General features: G+C 43.1%; 1 protein-coding gene across 1 annotated transcript; it reads left to right on the forward strand.

Moving 5' to 3' along the window:
• The first annotated feature begins 18,853 nt into the window (after positions 1-18,853).
• On the forward strand, positions 18,854-22,282 carry LOC123403984 (E2F-associated phosphoprotein). The gene is made up of 3 exons (XM_045097886.1): positions 18,854-19,032; positions 19,234-19,399; positions 21,858-22,282. Exons 1-3 carry the CDS (start codon positions 18,951-18,953, stop codon positions 22,111-22,113), a joined length of 504 nt encoding a protein of 167 aa, XP_044953821.1. The 5' UTR covers positions 18,854-18,950; the 3' UTR covers positions 22,114-22,282.
• Positions 22,283-23,006: the final 724 nt, after the last annotated feature.

Here is a 23,006-nt window from a genome sequence, read left to right on the forward strand (position 1 = left end):
TCTGGCAAAGCATTCAGTAGCTAGACGAGCCTCCCCCAAGCTTGTGGGAGACTCTCTTCTTCAACTTGCGCAAAGTTGTATATTTCCTGCAAGGCAGCTTCCTTCTTATGGGCAGGGAAATATTTTTCAGAGAAGTAGTAGATCATATCCTGGGGACTACGCACACAACCAGGAGCAAGAGAAGTGAACCAAGTCTTAGCATCATCCTTTAGCGAGAAAGGAAACAACTTAAGGATATAGTAGTGGCGGATCTTTTCCTCACTCATGAATAGGGTGGCTATATCGTGCAGCTTAGTAAGATGGGCTACAACTGTTTCAGACTCATAACCATGAAAAGGATCAGATTCGACCAGAGTGATTAACTCAGGGTCAACAGAGAATTCATAATCCCTATCGGTCACAAAGATAGGTGAAGTAGCAAACTTCGGGTTGTATTTCATCCTAGCGTTCAGAGATTTTTCTTTCCACTTGCGCAGTAATTTCTCAAGATCATAGCTATCCTTACAAGCAAGAAAGTCAGCAGCTATCTCTCCCTCCATAACATAACCCTCAGGCATATCAGGCAATTCATATCTAGGAGAGCTACTTCTAACAGGCGAAATAGCAGGTTCTACTTCAATAATCTCAGCAGTTTCAGAAGTATCATCACATCTAGCAGCAACTCTAGCAATTTGTGCATCAAGGAATGCACCTAGTGGCAAAGCAGTATCAAGCAAAGCATCATCATAAGCATCATGGATAGCAGAAGTAGCATCATCAAGCACAGGCGACACATCAAAATTTCTAGCAGGAGGTGGTGTCGCAAACTTACTCATAACTGAAGGTGAATCAAGTGCAGAGCTAGATGGCAGTTCCTTACATGTCCTCGTAGTTGAGGGCAAGACTTTAGTTTTTGGATCTCTCGAATTCCTCATAGTGATTAGCAGACGTAAATCCCAAGTGACTCAGAGAATAGAGCTATGCTTCCCCGGCAACGGCGCCAAAAAATAGTCTTGATAACCCACAAGTATAGGGAATCCCAACAGTTTTCGAGGGTAGAGTATTCAACCCAAATTTGTTGATTCGACACAAGGGGAAGCCAAAGAATATTCTCGAGTATTGGCAGTTGAGTGGTCAATTCAACCACACCTGAAAGACTTAGTATCTGCAGCAAAGCATCAGTAGCAAGGTGGTGTGATAGCAACAGTAGCAACAGTAACAGTAGCAGCAGTGACAACAGTAGCGACAGAGTAACAGTAGCAGCAGTGACAGCAGTAGCGACAAAGTAACGTAGCAAGGACCAGTAGGAAAAAGTCGTAGGCATTGGATCGGTGATGGATAATTATGCCAGATGATATTCATCATGCAACAGTTATAACACGGAGAGATATGTAACTAGCTCCAGTTCGTGAATGTAATGTAGGCATGTATTCCGTATGTAGTCATACATGCTTAGGGAAAAGAACTTGCATGACATCTATTGTCCATCCCTCCCGTGGCAGCGGGGTCCTAATGGAAACTACGGGATATTAAGGTTCTCCTTTTAATAGAGAACCGGAACAAAGCATTAGCACTTAGTGAATACATGAACTCCTCATACTATGGTCATCTCCGGGAGTGGTTACGGCTATTGTCACTCCGGGGTTGTCGGATCATAACACATAGTAGGTGACTACAACTTGCAAGATAGGACCAAGAACACACATATATTGATGAAAACATAATAGGTTCAGATCTGAAATCATGGCACTCGGGCCCTAGTGACAAGCATTAAGCATAGCAAAGTAGTAGCAACATCAATCTTAGAACATAGTGGATACTAGGGATCAATCCCCATCAAAACTAACTCGATTACATGATAGATCTCATCCAACCCATCACCGTCCAGCAAGCCTACGATGAGATTACTCACGAACGGTGAAGAGCATCATGGAATTGGCGATGAAGGAAGGTTGGTGATGACGATGGCGACGATCTCCCCTCTCCGGAGCCCAAAACGGACTCCAGATCTGCCCTCCAGATGAAGAACAGGAGGTGGCGGCGCCTCCGTATCGTAAAACGCGATGAACTCTTCTCCTTGATTTTTTTCGGGCGAGACGGACTAAATAGAGCTGAGATTGGAGGCGGTGGAGCAACGTGGGCCCCACAAGCCTGTCAGGCGCGGCTAGGGGGGCCCGCGCCTGGTGGGCTTGTGGGCTCCTTGCTCCACTCCTCCAGTTGATTCTTGCACCAGTATTTTTTATATATTCCACAAAAAATCCTCGTAAATTTCCAGGTCATTCCGAGAACTTTTATTTCTACGGAAAAACAACACCATGGCAATTCTGCTGAAAACAGCGTTAGTCCGGGTTAGTTCCATTCAAATCATGAAAATTAGAGTCCAAAACAAGGGCAAAAGAGTTTGTAAAAGTAGATACGGCGGAGACATATCAATGTGCAATTATGGAAATAGTAGAATTGGTACCAAAGATTGTCCTTCTCACACCTACACAAATAAAGCTTATGGAGTAGCTTTGTTAGGATGGTGGCACAAAATTCAAGCAATCCGAATATGAGAATCAATAATGTTGAAAGAAATTCGCAAAATCGCAATTAAGACAAGGTAGATCAATAGCAATGAGAGTATACGGAAACACACACATGAATAGAAAAGTGGGGTCGTGCAACCAAAAGATGAGCACAAAATGTGGTTTTCCACGAAAACGCTCGCATTGCACAACACTAGAGAGACGCTAGGACGATTGCTCAAATGGGCGTGATACAAACTTGTGCACAACCTATAAGAAGAAAAACGTGCCATCTTCCTATTCCCATTTTCTATATGTATGAGGCACAATGTCTCTCGCTCAAATGATCCAGGATGATCAAATATGATATGATATGATATCAATATGATGCAATTTGGCGATGCTATTGCTCTTCGCACTTGCTTAAAAGCTTTGATTTTCTTTCTTTTGGTGATGATATTTTGTATGGTCTATGCGGGGCGTGCACAAACAAGATAGCAATTATGTATGCGGGTACTATTGGAACACAAAAGATACTAGTATGACACCATAATATCATACTTATGGTGTTTGCAAGCAATTGAATCTATGCAGCGTATGTATCACTAATGAGCACAAGTAGCGTGGCCCGCAATACTCGATGGCTAGTCTCGATGGGAAAGTTACGCAAGTAGGCTCGGGGTAACAATGCAACGGCAAAGGTATATGTCAAAAGTGTCATTGCAATTACCGTCCTTGCTTATAGTGAGGTGTCAATGGATGGGTGGTTGGTCATGATCCGGGGCGATGATGAGCGACGATGTTGTTGTAGAACCACTCCTAGTTAACTGAAACACCTTAGGAAGTGGCGGGGCTCGCGACTCAAACTCTCAAATGCAAATGGGTTGCAGAAGAAATGGTGGTGGTTGCGGAAGCGAAAACATTATGCTTAGGCTGGAAAGAACGGGACGACCGGAGGTTCTGGAGGCCGAAAGGTCCGAGGTGGCCGAAAGGTACGGGTGGAGCTGGAAGTTACGGGGGTCGAGAAACTTGGGATGAACCCTAATTTCCGGATCTGATATTTGGGTAGAAGAAGTGGCAGAAAAACCCAAATCCTGCGGTGAAAAAGAAAAATTGGTTAAAGTTGGCCTGATGGAAAGCTAGATCCACTTGTCCACAACAAAATCCACGGATCCAAATCAACAAAATCTCTTCAAATACGACGAATTTAATAAATTTTGGTATTGCTATTTTTGTGGGGAATTTTTGAAATTAGATCAAATCATACAAAAATTGGCTAGAAAGTGGGGGTGGGACTCAAAGGTGTTAATCAACCTGGCTCATGATACCAATACGATACGGGGCACACCCGTGGTGGTCGATCTTTTCAGACTTGAAGGGGGAAAGAGAGGAAAAATCAAGAGAAACACAAGAACTCAAGAACAATCATCAAATCGCACATCCATTAGATCCACATAAACACGTGGGGATACACAATCCAACGTCAACGAAAGGATACATGTAACGATAGTCTTCCCTCCGAGAGGGGCCTTGTATCCACGAGGGGGTCTTCCCTATAAAGGGGCCTTATCGTCAATATGGATCTTATCACATGGAGGATATCTCCATAAGAGGAGGATAGTAGATGGAGCTAAGCTCAACAAATCTTTGTCAAAACATGAGCTAACCCTAAAACGAAGATAGGTGAAGAGTATTTATAGTCTAGGTCAAAAATAGAGGCCGAAGGGGTACATGGGTACTCGGGCCCGAGTGATTGCGCGCACGCAGGACGGAAGTTCCGGGTAAGGCCGGAAGTTCCGGGCAGGCTCCGGGCTGGTTCTGGGCTTTCCCGAGTGTTGACGCAGTTTGAGGCATCGGGGACGAGCAGGAGCCGGACGATCCGGTCAGACCGGACGTTCCGTGGGCCGGGAGTTCAGGACGGTTCTGGGCTGGACAGGAAGTTGGCGAAACCCGCAGTTGTCGTGTAGCACATGGGCCGGAGGTTCCGGGGAGGTCGGAAGTTCCGGTCTCCAGAAGTTCTCGGCTCCGAAAGAGTTGCCCTTCCTTTGGTCCTCTCGCTCGTTCGTCTTCGATTCCATTTTTGTAGTGTCTTGGAGACCTTGATCCTGGTACCTAAGCATGTAGAGAGTTTCCACTTGATGTAGCACCCACGTTCCATTTGTATCAAAGGAGTACTCAATAAGGAGAGATGTCACCTCGTTTTCAATGGCATGAGCACGGTCTCTCGTCATGGGTCCACTTGTAGCTTGAGGTGTTGGTGTCGTATCCATGGGGATGATCATGGGATGCTCCGTATCAGTAGGGATAGGAAGATTAAATGCAAAGGTTGACACGGTGTTTTTTGGCGTGGTTCTGATAGGCGGTGCTATCGTACATCCATGTTAGTCGAGACTTCAACCCACGGAGGGTAATGGCTACGAGAGTCCACGGAGGGCTCTACCCACAAGAGGTCCACGAAGAAGCGGCCTTGTCTATTCCACCATGGCTTACATCCACATAGGACTATCCTCACTTGGGATAGATCTTCACGAAGTAGGCGATCTCCTTGCCCTTACAAACTTCTTGCTTCAACTCCACACCACCAAGTAGGAGGCTCCCAAGCGACACCTAACCAATCTAGGAGGAACCACCCTACAAAAGGTAATAGATGTGGTAGAAGGATGAACTCCTTGCTCTTGTGCTTCAAAATATAGTCTCTTCAACACTCAATCACTCTCTCACAGATTTGGCATGGGTGGAAGAGATTGATTTGGTGGAAAGCAACTTAAGGAGGCTAGAGATCAAGTTTCAAATGGATGGATTGGAATATCTTGATCTCAACACATGAGTAGGTGTCTCTCTAAAAAAATGGATATGGCAAGTGTGTGTGTGTGTGTTATGAGTGCTTCCTCTCTGAATGAGAGGTGGTGGAGGGGTATATATAGGCATCTCCAAAAATCCAACCATTACAACATTATTGCCCAACTCTGTGACACCGACATAAATCTCGGTGGTACCGAGTTGCACTAAATGTGGTAACTTTTGAATTCTCGGTGAAACCGATATAGGAATCTCGGTGGTACCGATATGGTGACCTAGGTAATTTTCCAAATCTCGGTGAGACCGGTTTCAAAACTTGGAAATTCCTATTCTTGAAATCGACAGACCAGAAAGTTGGTCACTGATTTTCGGTGGCACCGAAGTGAAAGTTGGTGATACCGAGATTCTAGGATTTGGCATAGGTTTTGTGTGTGGAAAAATTGGTAGGGCCAAGTGGAATTGTTGGTGGCACCGAGTTTAATGTTTAGGCTTTGGACAGAGAATTTTGTGGGAGAATGGTTGAGTATTTTTGGTGTCTATCTCTAAGCACTTGAGCAACCAAATCATCATAGATACCTCACCCCCTTTTAATAGTATTGGCTTTCCTATGGACTCAAAAGTGATTTCTCACAAATATAAAATGTAGAGTCTTGTAGCTTGAAGCTTGGCCAATCCAATTCCTTTCATTGCATCAAGGGGTTTCTCCTCACAATCCTTTAACCAATGCATCTTTGAAATTTTCTGAAATATACTTAGATAGAATCATTAGTTCAATGACACATATGTTGTTATTAATTACCAAAACCACTTTAGTGAGCAATTGTGCTTTCAAACGGCACGGGTCGGTTACATCCCAAAGACCCATTCATGTGTTTGGATAACCAGAAGAATGAGAATCAACCAATTCCAGGAACGACATACTCCCTATTTATGTCGTTTCTACGCGGTTCCTCCAAATCGAGCGGGCCACGCGGAACTGCTCACACGTCGCTCTCACACAAAGCCTCTCCCTTCTCTCGCCTCCCGAACTGGTGCCTCCCTGCATCCACGCCGCCGGCTATTCTTCTTCTTCACCCACGCCGCCGGTCGCTCCTCTCCTTCATATGCACCGTCGACCGCTGGTTCCTCCCCTTCACCCACTCCGACATTCCCTCCCTCCTCTTATTGGAAATATGCCCTACAGGCAATAATAATTAGTTATTATTATATTTATTTGTTCATGATAATCGTTTATTATCCATGCTATAATTGTATTGATTGGAAACACAATACTTGTGTAGATACATAGACAAAACACTGTCCCTAGTAAGTAGGTAGGCCTCTAGTTGACTAGCTCGTTGATCAAAGATGGTCAAGGTTTCCTGGCCATAGGCAAGTGTTGTTACTTGATAACGGGATCACATCATTAGGAGAATCATGTGATGGACTAGACCCAAACTAATAGACGTAGCATGTTGATCGTGTCATCTTGTTGCTACTGTTTTCTGCGTGTCAAGTATTTGTTCCTATGACCATGAGATCATATAACTCACTGACACCGGAGGAATGCTTTGTGTGTATCAAACGTCGCAACGTAACTGGGTGACTATAAAGATGCTCTACAGGTATCTCCGAAGGTGTTCGTTGAGTTAGTATGGATCAAGACTGGGATTTGTCACTCCGTATGACGGAGAGGTATCTCGGGACCCACTCGGTAATACAACATCACACACAAGCCTTGCAAGCAATGTGACTTAGTGTAAGTTGCGGGATCTTGTATTACGGAACGAGTAAAGAGACTTGCCGGTACACGAGATTGAAATAGGTATGCAGATACTGACGATCGAATCTCACGCAAGTAACATACCGAAGGACAAAGGGAATGACATACGGGATTATATGAATCCTTGGCACTGAGGTTCAAAGGATAAGATCTTCGTAGAATATGTAGGATCCAATATGGGCATCCAGGTCCCGCTATTGGATATTGACTGAGGAGTCTCTCGGGTCATGTCTACATAGTTCTCGAACCGCAGGGTCTGCATACTTAAGGTTCGACGTTGTTTTATGCGTATTTGAGTTATATGGTTGGTTACCGAATGTTGTTCGGAGTCCCGTATGAGATCACGGACATCACGAGGGTTTCCGGAATGGACCGGAAACGAAGATTGATATATAGGATGACCTCATTTGATTACCGGAAGGTTTTCGTGCATTACCGGAAAAGTTCCGGGCTCATCGGTAGTGTACTGGGAGTGCCGGGAGGGGTGTCGGGGACCATCAGGAGGGGTGTCACGCCCCAAGGGGTCTCATGGGCTATGGGAAGAGATAAACCAGCCCCTAGTGGGCTGGAATAAGTTCCCACTAAGGCCCATAAGGTTTGAGAAGGAAAAAAACACAAGGTGGAAAGAGTTTCCAAGTGGGAAGGTGGAATCCTACTCCAAGTAGGATTGGAGTAGGACTCCTCCACCTCCAATTTCGTCCAAACCTTTATGTTTTGAGGCTGCCTCCTCCCCTCCCTCCCTCCTATATATAGTGGGGTTTTAGGGCTGATTTGAGACAACTTTTGCCACGGCAGCCCGACCACATACCTCCACGGTTTTACCTCTAGATCGCGTTTCTGCGGAGCTCGGCGGAGCCCTGCTGAGATTAGATCACCACCAACCTCCGGAGCGCCGTCACGCTGTCGGAGAACTCATCTACCTCTCCGTCTCTCTTGCTGGATCAAGAAGGCCGAGATCATCGTCAAGCTATACGTGTGCTGAACACGGAGGTGCTGTTTGTTCGGCACTAGATCAGAGCGGATCGTGGGACTGTTCGTGGGACGGTTTGCGGGGCGGACCGAGGGACGTGAGAACGTTCCACTACATCAACCATGTTTAGTAACGCTTCTGCTGTGCGATCTACAAGGGTACGTAGATCTGAAATCCCCCTCGTAGATGAACATCACCATGATAGGTTTTCGTGCGCGTAGGAAAGTTTTTGTTTCCCATGCGACGTTCCCCACAGTGGCATCATGAGCTAGGTTCATGCGTAGATGTCTTCTCTAGTAGAACACAAAAGTTTTTGTGGGCGGCGATGTGCGATTTGCTGCCTTTCTTAGTCTTTTCTTGATTCTGCGGTATTGTTTGATCGAAGCGGCTCGGACCGACATTACTCGTACGCTTACGAGAGACTGGTTTCATCGCTAGGAGTAACTCCGTTGCTCAAAGATGACTGGCGAGTGTCCGTTTCTCCAACTTTAGTTGAATCGGATTTGCCCGAGGAGGTCCTTGGATGAGTTTAAATAGCAATTCATATATCTCCGTTGTGGTGTTTGCGTAAGTAAGATGCGATCCTACTAGATACCCATGGTCACCACGTAAAACATGCAACAATAATTAGAAGACGTCTAACTTGTTTTTGCAGGGTATGCTTGTGATGTGATATGGCCAACGATGTGATGTGATATATTGGATGTATGAGATGATCATGTTGTAATAGTTAATATCGACTTGCACGTCGATGGTACGGCAACCGGCAGGAGCCATAGGGTTGTCTTTAAACTAATGTTTGTGCTTGCAGATGCGTTTACTATATTGCTAGGATGTAGCTTTAGTAGTAATAGCATGAGTAGCACGGCAACCCCTATGGCGACACCTTGATGGAGATCATGGTGTGGCGCCGGTGACAGAAGATTGTGCCGGTGCTTTGGTGATGGAGATCAAGAAGCACGTGATGATGGCCATATCATGTAACTTATGAATTGCATGTGATGTTAATCCTTTTATGCACCTTATTTTTGCTTAGAACTACGGTAGCATTATGAGGTGATCTCTGACTAAAATTTCAAGACGAAATTGTGTTCTCCCCGACTGTGCACCGTTGCTACAGTTCGTCGTTTCGAGACACCACGTGATGATCGGGTGTGATAGACTCAACGTTCACATACAACGGGTGCAAAACAGTTGCACATGCGGAACACTCGGGTTAAGCTTGACGAGCTTAGCATGTGCAGACATGGCCTCGGAACACATGAGACCGAAAGGTCGATCATGAATCATATAGTTGATATGATTAGCATAGGGATGCTTACCACTGAAACTATCCTCAACTCACGTGATGATCGGACTTGAGCTAGTGGAATTGGATCATGAACCACTCAAATGACTAGACAGATGTACTTTTTGAGTGGGAGTTTAGCAAGTAATTTGATTAAGTTAAACTCTAATTATCTTGAACATAGTCTAAGTCCACTCTGAATATATTTGTGTTGTAGATCATGGCTCACGCGACAGTCACCCAGAATTTTAATACGTTCCTAGAGAAAGCTAAGTTGAAAGATGATGGAAGTAACTTTGTAGACTGGGCTCGTAATCTTAAGTTGCTCCTGCAAGCTGGGAAAAAGGATTATGTCCTTGATGTTGCGCTAGGAGATGAACCACCCGCTACGGCTGACCAAGATGTTAAGAACGCTTGGTTAACACGTAAGGAGGACTACTCAGTAGTTCAATGTGCAGTCTTGTATGGCTTAGAGCCGGGACTTCAACGTCGCTTTGAGCGTCATGGAGCATATGAGATGTTCCAGGAGTTGAAGTTTATCTTTCAGAAGAACACCCGGATCGAGAGGTATGAGACCCGGAGAACTCATCTACCTCTCCGTCTCTCTTGCTGGATCAAGAAGGCCGAGATCATCGTCGAGCTGTACGTGTGCTGAATGCGGAGGTGCCGTCCGTTCGGCACTAGATCGGAGCGGATCGTGGGAAGGATCGCGGGACGGTTCGTGGGACGGTTCGCGGGGCGGATCGAGGGACGTGAGGACGTTCCACTACATCAACCGCGTTTCTTAACGCTTCTGCTGTGCGATCTACAAGGGTACGTAGATCGGAAATCCCCTCTCGTAGATGGACATCACCATGATAGGTCTTCGTGCGCGTAGGAAAAATTTTGTTTCCCATGCGACGTTCCCCAACAATGGCATCATGAGCTAGGTTCATGCGTAGATGTCTTCTCGAGTAGAACACAAAAGTTTTTTATGGGCGGTAATGTGCGTTTTGCTGCCCTCCTTAGTCTTTTCTTGATTCCGCGGTATTGTTGGATCGAAGCGGCTCGGACCGACATTACTCGTACGCTTACGAGAGACTGGTTTCATCACTACGAGTAACTCCGTTGCTCAAAGATGACCGGCGAGTGTCGGTTTCTCCAACTTTAGTTGAATCGGATTTGACCGAGGAGGTCCTTGGATGAGGTTAAATAGCAATTCATATATCTCCATTGTGGTGTTTGCGTAAGTAAGATCCGATCGTACTAGATACCCATGGTCACCACGTAAAACATGCAACAACAATTAGAGGACGTCTAACTTGTTTTTGCAGGGTATGCATGTGATGTGATATATTGGATGTATGAGATGATCATGTTGTAATAGTTAATATCGACTTGCACGTCGATGGTACGGCAACCGGCAGGAGCCATAGGGTTGTCTTTAAACTAACGTTTGTGCTTGCAGATGCGTTTACTATATTGCTAGGACGTAGCTTTAATAGTAATAGCATGAGTAGCACGACAACCCCGATGGCGACACGTTGATGGAGATCATGATGATGGAGATCATGGTGTGACGCCGGTGACAAGAAGATCGTGTCGGTGCTTTGGTGATGGAGATCAAGAAGCACATGATGATGGCCATATCATGTCACTTATGAATTGCATGTGATGTTAATCCTTTATGCACCTTATCTTGCTTAGAACGACGGTAGCATTATGAGGTGATCTCTCACTAAAATTTCAAGATGAAATTGTGTTCCCCCGACTGTGCACCGTTGCGACAGTTCTTCGTTTCGAGACACCACGTGATGATCGGGTGTGATAGACTCAACGTTCACATACAACGGGTGCAAAACAGTTGCACACGTTGAACACTCGGGTTAAGCTTGACGAGCCTAGCATGTGCAGACATGGCCTCGGAACACATGAGACGGAAAGGTCGAGCATGAATCATATAGTTGATATGATTAGCATAGAGATGCTTACCACTGAAACTATTCTCGACTCACGTGATGATCGGACTTGAGATAGTGGATTTGGATCATGTACCACTCAAATGACTAGAGAGATGCACTTTTTGAGTGGGAGTTCTTAAGTAATATGATTAATTGAACTAATTGTCATGAACATAGTCTAATGGTCTTTGCGAATTACGATGTAGCTTGCGCTATAGCTCTACTGTTTTTTATATGTTCCTAGAGAAAATTTAGTTGAAAGTTGATAGTAGCAAACTTTGCAGACTGAGTCTGTAAAACCGAGGATTGTCCTCGTTGCTGCGCAGAAGGCTTATGTCCTTAACGCACCACTCGGTGTGCTGCACCTCGAGCGTCGTCTGTAGATGTTGTGAACATCCGACATACACGTTTCTGATGACTACACGATAGTTCAGTACAAAATACTTAATGGCTTAGAAGCAAGGCGCCGAAGACGTTTTGAAATGTCACGGAACATGAGAGATGTTCTAAAGAGATGAAATTGTGATTTCATGCTTGTGCCCTTGTTAAGAGGTATGAGACCTCCGACAAGATTCTTTGTCCACGAAGTAAAGGAGAAAAGCTCAATTGTTGAGTGTGTGCTCAGATTATCTGAGTACGACAATCGCTTGAATCAAGTGGGAGTTGATCTTCCAGATAAGATAGTGATGGTTCTCCAAAGTCACTGCCACCAAGCTGTGAGAGCTTCGTGATGAACTATAACATATCAAGGATAGATACAATGATCCTTGAGCGATTCGCGATGTTTGACACTGTGAGAGTAGAAATCAAGAAGGAGCATCAATAGTTGATGGTTAGTAAAACCACTAAGTTTCGAGAAAGGCAAGGGCTAGAAGGGATACTTCGTGAAATGGCAAAGCAGTTGCTGCATTAATGAAGAGACCCCAGATTAAACCCAAGCCCGGGACTAAGTGCTTCTGTTATGAGGGGAATGGTCACTGAGGCGGAGCAACTCTAGATACTTGGTAGATAAGAAGGTTGGCAAAAGTCGAAAGAAGTATATTTGATATACATGATGTTGATGTGTACTTTACTAGTACTCCTAGTAGCACGAGGGTATTGGATACCGGTTCGGTTGCTAAGTGATTAGTAACACGAAATGAAAGCTACGGCATAAACGAAGACTAGCTAAAGGCGAGGTGACGATACGTGTTGGAAGTGTTTCCAAGGTTGATATGATCAAACGTCGCACGCTCCCTCTACCATCGGGATTGGTGTTAAACCTAAATAATTGTTATTTGGTGCTTGCGTTAAGCATGAACATGATTGGATCGTGTTTATTGCAATACGATTATTCATTTAAAGAGAATAATGGTTACTCTATTTGCTTGAATAATCACCTTCAATGGTTTATTGAATCTCGATCATAGTGTTACACATGTTCATGATATTGGTGCCAAAAGATACGAGGTAATGATGATAGTACCACTTACTTGTGGCACTGCCGCTTGAGTCATGTTGGTATAAATTGCATGAAGAGGCTCCATGCTGATGGATCTTTATACTCACTTGATTTTGAATCACTAGTGACATGAAAATCATACCACATGAGCAAGGCCTTGTTTTCATTGAGATGAAACAAGATAGTAAATTGTTGGAAGTGATACATTTTGATGTATGCAGTCCAATGGGTGCTGAGGCATGCAGTGGATATCATTATGTTCTTACTTCAATGACGATTTGAGTAGATACAAGAGTATTTACTTAATGAATCACAAGTCTGAAATATTGAAAAGTTCAATTCTGTTTCAGGAGTGAAGTTCGTCGTAACAAGAGGATAAACTGTCTACGATGTGATCATAGAAATGAATATCTGAGTTACGAGTTTTGGTACGCAGTTAAGACAATGTGGAAATTGTTTCGCAGTTCATGCCACCTGGAACATCATAGTGTGATGATGTGTCTGAATGTCATAGCCACGCACTATTTGGTATGGTGCATGCTATGATGTCTCTTATCGAATTACCACTATTGTTTATGGGTTATGCATTAGAGACAACCGCATTCACTTTAAATAGGGCATCGCGTATTTCCGTTGAGATGACACAGTATAGATTGAGGTTTAGAGAAATCTAAACTGTCGTTTCTTGAAAGTTTGGGGCTTCGACACTTGTGTGAAAAAGTTTCAGTCGAATAAGCTCAAACCCAAAGCGGATAAATGCATCTTCATAGGATATCCAAAACAGTTGGGTACATCTCCTATCTCAGATCCGAAAGCAAAGTGTTTGTTTCTAGAAACGGATCCCTTCTCGAGGAAAGGTTTCTCTCGAAAGAATTGAGTGGGAGGGTGGTAGAACTTAATGAGGTTATTGAACCATCACTTCAACCAGTGTGTAACAGGGCGCGGGAAGTTATTCCTGTGGCGCCTACACCAATTGAAGTGAAAGCTGATGATGGTGATCATCGAGCATCGGATCAAGTTACTACAAGCCTCGTAGGTTGACAAGGTCGCGTACTACTGCAGAGTGGTACGGTAACCCTGTCTTGGAGGTCATGTTGTTGAGCAACAGTGAACCTACGAGTTATGGAGAAAGCAATGGTGGGCCCGGATTCCGACAAATGGCTGGAAGCCATGAAATCCGAGAGAGGATCCATGTATGAAAACAAAGTGTAGACTTTGGAAGAACTACTTGATGGTCATAAGACTATTGAGTAAAGATGGATCTTTAAAAGGAAGACAGACGATGATGGTGATAAGTCACTATTAAGAAAAGCTCGACTTGTCACAAAGATGTTTCTGACAAGATCAAACAGTTGACTATGATGAGAATTTCCCACTCGTAGCGATGCTAAAAGTCTATTAGAATTATGTTAGTAGTTGCTGCATTATTTATGAAATATTGCACATAGGATGTCAAAACATTGTTTCCTCGACGGTTTCCTTGAGCAAACATTGTATGTGATACAACTAGGAGGTTTTGTCAATCCTAAGGATACTAGCAAGTATGCAAGCTCCAGCGATCCTTCAATGGACTGGTGCAAGCATCTTGGAGTTGGAATATACACTTTGATGAGATGATCAAAGATTTTGGGTTTGTACAAGGTTTATGAGAAACTTGTATTTCCAAAGAAGTGAGTGGGAGCACTATAGAATTTCTGATAAGTATATGTGGTTGACATATTGTGGATCAGAAGTAATGTAGAATTTATGTAAAGCATACAAGGTTGTTTGAAAGGAGTTTTCAAAGGAATACCTGGATTGCGCTACTTGAACGTTGAGCATCAAAGATCTATGGAGATAGATCAAAAGCGCTTAATGGAAGTTTCAACAAGATGCATGCCTTGACAAGTTTTTGAAGGAGTTCAAAATATATCAGCAAAGAAGGAGTTCTTGGTTGCGTTGTAAGGTGTGAATTTGAGTAAGACTCAAAACCCGACCACGGCAGAATAAAGAGAATAGACGAAGGTCGTCTTCTATGCCTTAGCCGTAGACTCTAAAGTATGCCATGCTGAGTACCGCACCTGATGTGTGCCTTGCAGCAAGTCTGTTAAGAGGTACACAGAGTGATCCAGGATTGAATCACTGATCAGCGGTCAAAGTTATCCTTAGTAACTAAATAGACTAAGGAATTTTTCTCGATTATGGAGGTGGTTAAAGAGTTCGTCGTAAAGGGTTACGTCGATGCAAGCTTTGACACTAATCCGAATAACTATGAGTAGTGAAACGGATTCGTATAGTAGAGTAGATGTTTGGAGCATTTCTGAATAGCACGTAGTAGCAGCATCTATAAGATGACATAAAGATTTGTAAAGAACACACGGATCTGAAAGTTTCAGAACCGTTGACTAAAACCTCTCTCACGAGCAAGACGTGATCAGACCCCAGAACTATATGGGTGTTGGATTCGTTGAAATCACATGGTGATGTGAACTAGATTATTGACTCTAGTGCAAGTGGGAGACTGTTGGAAATATGCCCTAGAGGCAATACTAATTAGTTATTATTATATTTCTTTGTTCATGATAATCGTTTATTATCCATGCTATAATTGTATTGATTGGAAACACAATACTTGTGTGGATACATAGACAAAACACTGTCCCTAGTAAGCCTCTAGTTGACTAGCTCGTTGATCAAAGATGGTCAAGGTTTCCTGGCCATAGGCAAGTGTTGTTACTTGATAACGGGATCACATCATTAGGAGAATTGTGTGATGGACTAGACCCAAACTAATAGACGTAGCATGTTGATCGTGTCATTTTGTTGCTACTGTTTTCTGCGTGTCAAGTATTTGTTCCTATGACCATGAGATCATATAACTCACTGACACCGGAGGAATGCTTTGTGTGTATCAAACGTCGCAACATAACTGGGTGACTATAAAGATGCTCTACAGGTATCTCCGAAGGTGTTCGTTGAGTTAGTATGGATCAAGACTGGGATTTGTCACTCCGTATGACGGAGAGGTATCTCGGGGCCCACTCGGTAATACAACATCACACACAAGCCTTGCAAGCAATGTGACTTAGTGTAAGTTGCGGGATCTTGTATTACGGAACGAGTAAAGAGACTTGCCGGTAAACGAGATTGAAATAGGTATGCAGATACTGACGATCGAATCTCAGGCAAGTAACATACCGAAGGACAAAGGGAATGACATACGGGATTATATGAATCCTTGGCACTGAGGTTCAAACGATAAGATCTTCGTAGAATATGTAGGATCCAATATGGGCATCCAGGTCCCGCTATTGGATATTGACCGAGGAGTCTCTTGGGTCATGTCTACATAGTTCTCGAACCCGCAGGGTCTGCACACTTAAGGTTCGACGTTGTTTTATGCGTATTTGAGTTATATGGTTGGTTACCGAATGTTGTTCGGAGTCCCGGATGAGATCACGGACGTCACGAGGGTTTACGGAATGGCCCGGAAACGAAGATTGATATATAGGATGACCTCATTTGGTTACCGGAAGGTTTTCGTGCATTACCGGAAAAGTTTCGGGCTCATCGGTAGTGTACTGGGAGTGCCGGGAGGGGTGCCGAGGACCATCAGGAGGGGTGTCACGCCCCAAGGGGTCTCATGGGCTATGGGAAGAGATAAACCAGCCCCTAGTGGGCAGGAATAAGTTCCCACTAAGGCCCATAAGGTTTGAGAAGGAAAAAACACAAGGTGGAAAGAGTTTCCAAGTGGGAAGGTGGAATCCTACTCCAAGTAGGATTGGAGCAGGACTCCTCCACCTCCAATTTCGGCCAAACCTTTAGGTTTTGAGGCTGCCTCCTCCCCTCCCTCCCTCCTATATATAGTGGGGTTTTAGGGCTGATTTGAGATAACTTTTGCCACGGCAGCCCGACCACATACCTCCACGGTTTTACCTCTAGATCGTGTTTCTGCGGAGCTCGGCGGAGCCCTGCTGAGATTAGATCACCACCAACCTCCGGAGCGCCGTCACGCTGTCGGAGAACTCATCTACCTCTCCGTCTCTCTTGCTGGATCAAGAAGGCCGAGATCATCGTCGAGCTGTACGTGTGCTGAACGCGGAGGTGCCGTCCGTTCGGCACTAGATCGGAGCGGATCGTGGGACGGATCGCGGGACGGTTCGTGGGACGGTTCGCGGGACGGATCGAGGGACGTGAGAACGTTCCACTACATCAACCGCGTTTCTTAACGCTTCTGCTGTGCGATCTACAAGGGTACGTAGATCGAAAATCCCCTCTTGTAGATGGACATCACCATGATAGGTCTTCGTGCGCGTAGGAAAATTTTTGTTTCGCATGCGACGTTCCCCAACACCTCTCTCTCTCTCTCTCTCTCTCTCTCTCTCTCTCAATTAATTTTTAAATGTATTTCACTTAATTTCAATATATTTCACAAAAGCTTCAATGCATTTTTAGTCATGATTTGGAAAAAAATCAATATATTTTACAATAGTTTTGAAATTCATTTCAAAAAAAATTAAATGCTTTCGGAATGTGTCTTGATCATGGCATGACACTATTGTAATACATGTTGTAACACTTTCAAATACATTTGAACATTTTTAAGTTGAAGATGCATTTGGATCTTTTGTGAAAGGACGCTGCTACACGTCCGTCGGCCAATCTTTTCGCGTCTGTTGGCCGATCTTTTCAAAAGATCGATCGTGGCACTAGCCGCCAGATCTAACGTTAAAAAGTCCCTACCGGCCTTTTGCAACATAGATTATGTTGCAGATTTTTTGCAACAGAGATCATGTTGTGAAAACATTTGTATATTTTTTTTGCAACATAATTTGTTAGAATATTGTCTGCAACAAGGATAGTGTTGCGGAAACACTTCTAGATTTGTTTTTGCAACATCGTTTGTTATAGTATATTTTCTGCAACAAAGATCGTGTTGCAGAAATATTTCTAGATTTTTTTGCAATAAAGTTTGTTATAGAATATTTTCTATAACAAAGATGGAACGTGCTACGTGTCCGTCGGTGGATCTTTTTAAAGATACGCCACCTCGCGAGTCATTAGATCTGATGTCATTCAACGATCAAACCTCGTCCTCGCATTGGGACAAAGGGAGTGTTGTAGAACCCTTCACAACAGAGCTTATGGTGTAGATTATTTTTTGTAACATAGGAGATGTCATAGATTTTTTTATAACTTTTGCAACAAAGGTCATGCTATCAAAAAATTCTTCAAAAAAGATCATGTTGTGGAATTTTTTTGCAACGAAAATGATGTTGTAGAAACGATGTGTCTGTTGTTCATCCCCGTCCGATATCTATAGATAAAGGTGGAACCAGAAGAGCACAAGCCCATTTGATCCACGAACAATCCAACGGCCGGACAATAGGCGGATGCATCAGTTGGATCAACCGGTCGGACAAAAGCTTTTCCTTTTGTGAAATGTATTAAAAAATACTTTATCATTACAAAAATTAAGTGAAATGATTTAGGAATTATTTGAAAACTTTACTTTATGAAAACTTGAACTCAATCATTTTTTATAATCTAATTATAATGTCGGCTTAAGCGGTTACCATGTAAACCCATAATGGTCTAGCCACTAGAGTGACAAATTAACTATTACATTATTTGAAAAAAATCCAGAAAAAGTTTTTGTTCTAAAATGACATCAAAACTAATTTAAGAAAAACGCAGAGCAAGGTTGTAAGGGTAAGGCCAAATGACGAGGGAATGTCGCACGACCAATAGAAAGGGAGAGACACCTTCCACGGAATATTCTTTTTACATATTTTTGATCTGATTTTGCAGCTCCCGCAGCTCCCTTTGATAATATAGAAATATTTGTATGAGAAACTTCATGTACTTGACTATGAATATTCATATATTTTGAAGAAAAAGTTTCTGCATACGGGAAAAAATGCTTACATTTTAAAATAAATGAATTTAGTTGTTCACCCATGTTAGAAAATACGCCAATGGTACTCAAAAAATATATATGTCAAGGTAGTTCTAAAATTAATTAATTATTTTCTAAAAAGATCAATAAATGTGAAAAAGGAACAAAGGAAAACATGAAAAAAGGACATCGAATAAAAAAGGGAACACGTTATCACTAGGGCTGGCCCACGGCCCACCTACTAAGGCGGCATATAGGATTTGCCGCCTATGCTTCGTCCCCGCAAGCCGCACCCTCTCTCTCACAAGAAAAGAAGAAGAGGAAAGAGCAGGAGGGCTGGAAAAAGAAGTGAAGCGAGACTGCGCCGAGGAGTAGAACAAGGATTCATGGAGCCCGAGGCATCCAAGGAGGCGGAGAAGCAGCCGATGGAGGCGGAGGCCGGAGATCCAGCAGATCCTCGCGACCTAGGTAACTTTCTTAATCCCCTCCATTTTTTCCGCTGTAAATCCCCAATCCGGCAACCCCACATGTAAACCTTGTTCTCGCTCAAAGGAACCAGGGCTCCTGCAATCTGGCGAGACGCAGCGCATGCTCATGAATCGTGATGTTCTAACAAGCGCTCTCAAGTAATTGTACTGATTCGCCGAAAAATATATTAATTTGGTGCAGTGTCCAGCGACGATGAGATAGACTACTCCGTGGAGCCCGAGTTCTACGACCCCGCCGTAGACGATGTCGATGAGCGCTGGGCGCACAAGCAGAGGAAAGGGCGGACTTCTGACGCCGTGCTCAGCTGCCCCGCGTGTTTCACCACCTTGTGCCTGGATTCCCAGAGGTAATAATCCCCACTTGATGCTTCACATAGACATAGGGTCTCACATAGACATAGACAGTTTGTTGGTTAGCTTGTTGGTAAAACATGTCATGTTATCAACCAACACCTTAACATACAACTACTCCAATAGGTTGTATCTAGTTTGCCCAATAGGATGTGAGATAATAAATAAGGTGTTTTCTCATACTACATTGAAGCTTGTGCAAGGGTGTTGGTTAATTTACATACAACCTTGCTCTCTTTCCTCATTTATTGCATGACACGTCATCAAAAATACTATGTGTCAAAATCTACCAACAACTATCTTACAATCATTGGAGATGCCCTAAGATGCCTTTACATGTTTGTTTGTTTTAATAACTCTTATCATGGTTCAAAGATACTCAGCGATATTGTTTTTCTAATGGTGAAGCTTGCATTTTGTTTTTAAATATAACGGTGAAGACGGAATAACTTATATCTGTTACAAGTACTATTGTGATTGTAATGTGACTGCCTCTGTGACTATGATAGGATAATTGCCATGGTTTGATAAATTCATAGAGGAATTTAAGTGATACTGATTCTATTGTCATGGAAAATTGGCATGTGTTAATACCATTAGGAATATATGCGAGCAAGTATTTTTCAGGGCCTCCGCATCTCTTGTGTCATACTGATCAAGTGTCTGTAAGAAATAATCTGCATGGTTTATCTTTCTAGGATAACTGTGTAATGCTCAGTTGGTCCTAAACGCTTAAACGCTTAATTTCTTAATTTATCTTTGCTTATTCGAGAGGTATTCTCCTGGAGGCGGAAACCACTGTTTTGAACTAGCATGGGGAATCTATCTTTGTAAGCTTATTTTGTGATGAAATGTTAACTACATAAATGCATCATTCTTAATTGTGCCTGTTCATTTCCTTGTTATGAATTTGAAAATCTAAAATTTGTTCCTACTGAACTCTTAATCTGGTTAGTTTGAACAAGAATGAGAATCCTACAAATGCAAAATTCTGGAGGACTAATTTAGTACTCCCTCCGATCCAAAATAAGGGTCGTAGTTTTGAACTAAGATTAGTTCAACCTTAGTTCAAAACTGCGACACTTATTATGGATCGGAGGGAGTACAATATGTTTGGTGTATGTTGTGAAGTCTGAAACATGAATATATATCTGATTAATTGTTGTATGTTGTGAAGTCTGTGATATGATTATCTCTATAAACATTACGATGTTGTTTCGCTTTGCACGAAGCTCAGAAATAGCTTATTTTGCACAGGATAACACAACCTATTGAGTCCAGCATGGTTACCTTAGAGCAAGTCCTCTTGCCACCCATCATGTAATTATCTGGTTCCCAAGTCTTGTACACTTACACTATATCCCTGCAGAAAGAATAACATGTACACCGCTATATCCCTGCAGAAAGAATAACATGTACACCATATAAAGTTGTCACTGTACTGCACAGCTCCTTGAGGCCTTGTTTGGTTCCAGGGGAACTAATCCCCTAGTGGAATCAATCCATTAGAAGATTGTGTTGATCCCTACTTGTCACCCAATTCCTAGGGGATGAATCCCTTCTAATCGCTCCATTCCACTTGACAATAATTTCATTTGGATGTGAGAAAACCCCATGAATAGTAATTGTGTGCAGTAAGACAAGCCATTTGCAATTGCAATTCACCCACAACAGCAACAATTCTCAATTTGCTAATGACTTGTACAATAGATAGTAAAAATAGCCATTTACACTCCACACACAGCAAATGGTTAAGCGGTAAAAACTCGGTGGGTAATGTGCCTACGTGCCCGTGCAATCACTCGGCGCCCGAGTCTAGAGCTAAATCAGATTGAGTGTAGCTAGCAACTCCATCACCTACTACGACCTATGTGTGACCGCGCTCGATGCCGAGTCGCCGACCCCTCCAGCACCACCGCCAACCAAAGGAACAAGGAGTGGAGATGGAGATCTCACCGGAAGAAGGCAGCAGTCCACATCATCGTCGGAGGAGGCGTCGGTGGCGGCTCCGCTCAACCCAGTTTCTTACGCTGCCGCTCCTTTGCCTCGGTAGTTTCTTGCCTGGTCGCTTTTTCGCCTCGTCTCGTCGTTCTGTCGTGGATCCATTCCATGTGTAGGAGGCGATTCTTTCAGCCCCCGCGGAAGGAAGTGGATTGAGGCGGTTTTGATCTCGAATTTTCGTGCCCTGGCCCAAACCAAACAATCAAATAGGGTCCACGGGGTTTGTGCTGCAATCCACAGCAGTCCACATGGTTTAAGTCCTAACCAAACAAGGCCTGAGAATCCAATCGAAGCTTTCAGAACTCTGAATGCTTGATATGTTCTCAATTGTCCGTCTTAATGATTTTTCACCTTTATATTGGTACTGCAGACGAGTATATTTTACAATGCTTAAATTTGTATTTTATACTAATTCCAGTACTAAAATTGTGAATGGTTTTCGCTGATGCTCAGGCACGAAAAGTATGTAAACCAGTACCGTGCGATGTTTGTGTGCAACTGCAAGGTCAAGACTGATCAGATTCTACGGGAGGGGAAAGGAAAAAGGAAGAATCGGAAAGTAACGGCTGTTGATTCTACTGCACCAGAAGTTGAAACCAAGGGGCCAGTTTATCACCCTGTTTGTTGCGAGATCTGCTCAACTGAGGTCGGAGTGTATGATGAAGATGAAGTCTACCACTTCTTTAATGTCATTCCTAGTAACTCATGAACCTTGTAGTGCCGTTTTTGTCGATCCAGAGCTGATGTGGTAGAATGGGAATTATTTTGTCTTCTCATGATATCAAGACAAAGTTAAGCCTGCCTTCCTTCATGGAAATTATATTCGGGCATCATAGGGAATTTGAATGATCAGAAATAACAGAATATTCAGAGAGGGAGAACCATTCTTACAAAAATGGAAGCAAGTGGATGAACATGAAGGTGGATCTGTAAATGTAAATGACTAAATCTGTAGAATGATGCAGCCAAAAGGAACAAACCACCATGGTAAAATACCAAGACAAATTACCAATAATGCATTGGATAGCAGACAATTGAGACCAAATACCCTTTGACCCTTGGGTGTATATACACCTGATATGGAGACCAATTCAGGAATTGCAAAAAAGTCAAAATGCCAAACTTATTTTAAATAAACTTGACCTTGTTTTGTACTCGTATAAAAAGTTTTGTGAAGGAAAAAAAAACCATCAACTTCAGGGCAAAAAACAAATTTTCAAGGACAAACAAGTGTGAATAGTAGCTTGTAGATAGTGTTGGTTTTGTGGGTTTTTTTCACCAAGAATACCGTGAAAGTTATTCTGCGAGCCAAATTTATATACGAGTACAACATAAGGTTATGTTTATTTATTTATTTAAAAGTTTTAGAATTTTAGATTTGTTTTGTAATTAACATTTTCTTTTTCAAGAACCAAACATACTTAGTCCAGATTTAGGCATAGAAACCTCACATAGTGGAGTGACACAATTTTGTAATTAGTTACCCAAGACACAAGTAACACATAGTTGACATATTGTTTGTAAATCTTACCAGTATCTTCATAGTGGCAATGCGCCAATGGAGGAGGTGGGACGAAGTCCACTACTTGCACTGAATCCATG

The sequence above is a fragment of the Hordeum vulgare genome, chromosome 6H (assembly GCF_904849725.1).
Source record: "Hordeum vulgare subsp. vulgare chromosome 6H, MorexV3_pseudomolecules_assembly, whole genome shotgun sequence".
Classification (NCBI taxonomy): Eukaryota; Viridiplantae; Streptophyta; class Magnoliopsida; order Poales; family Poaceae; genus Hordeum; species Hordeum vulgare.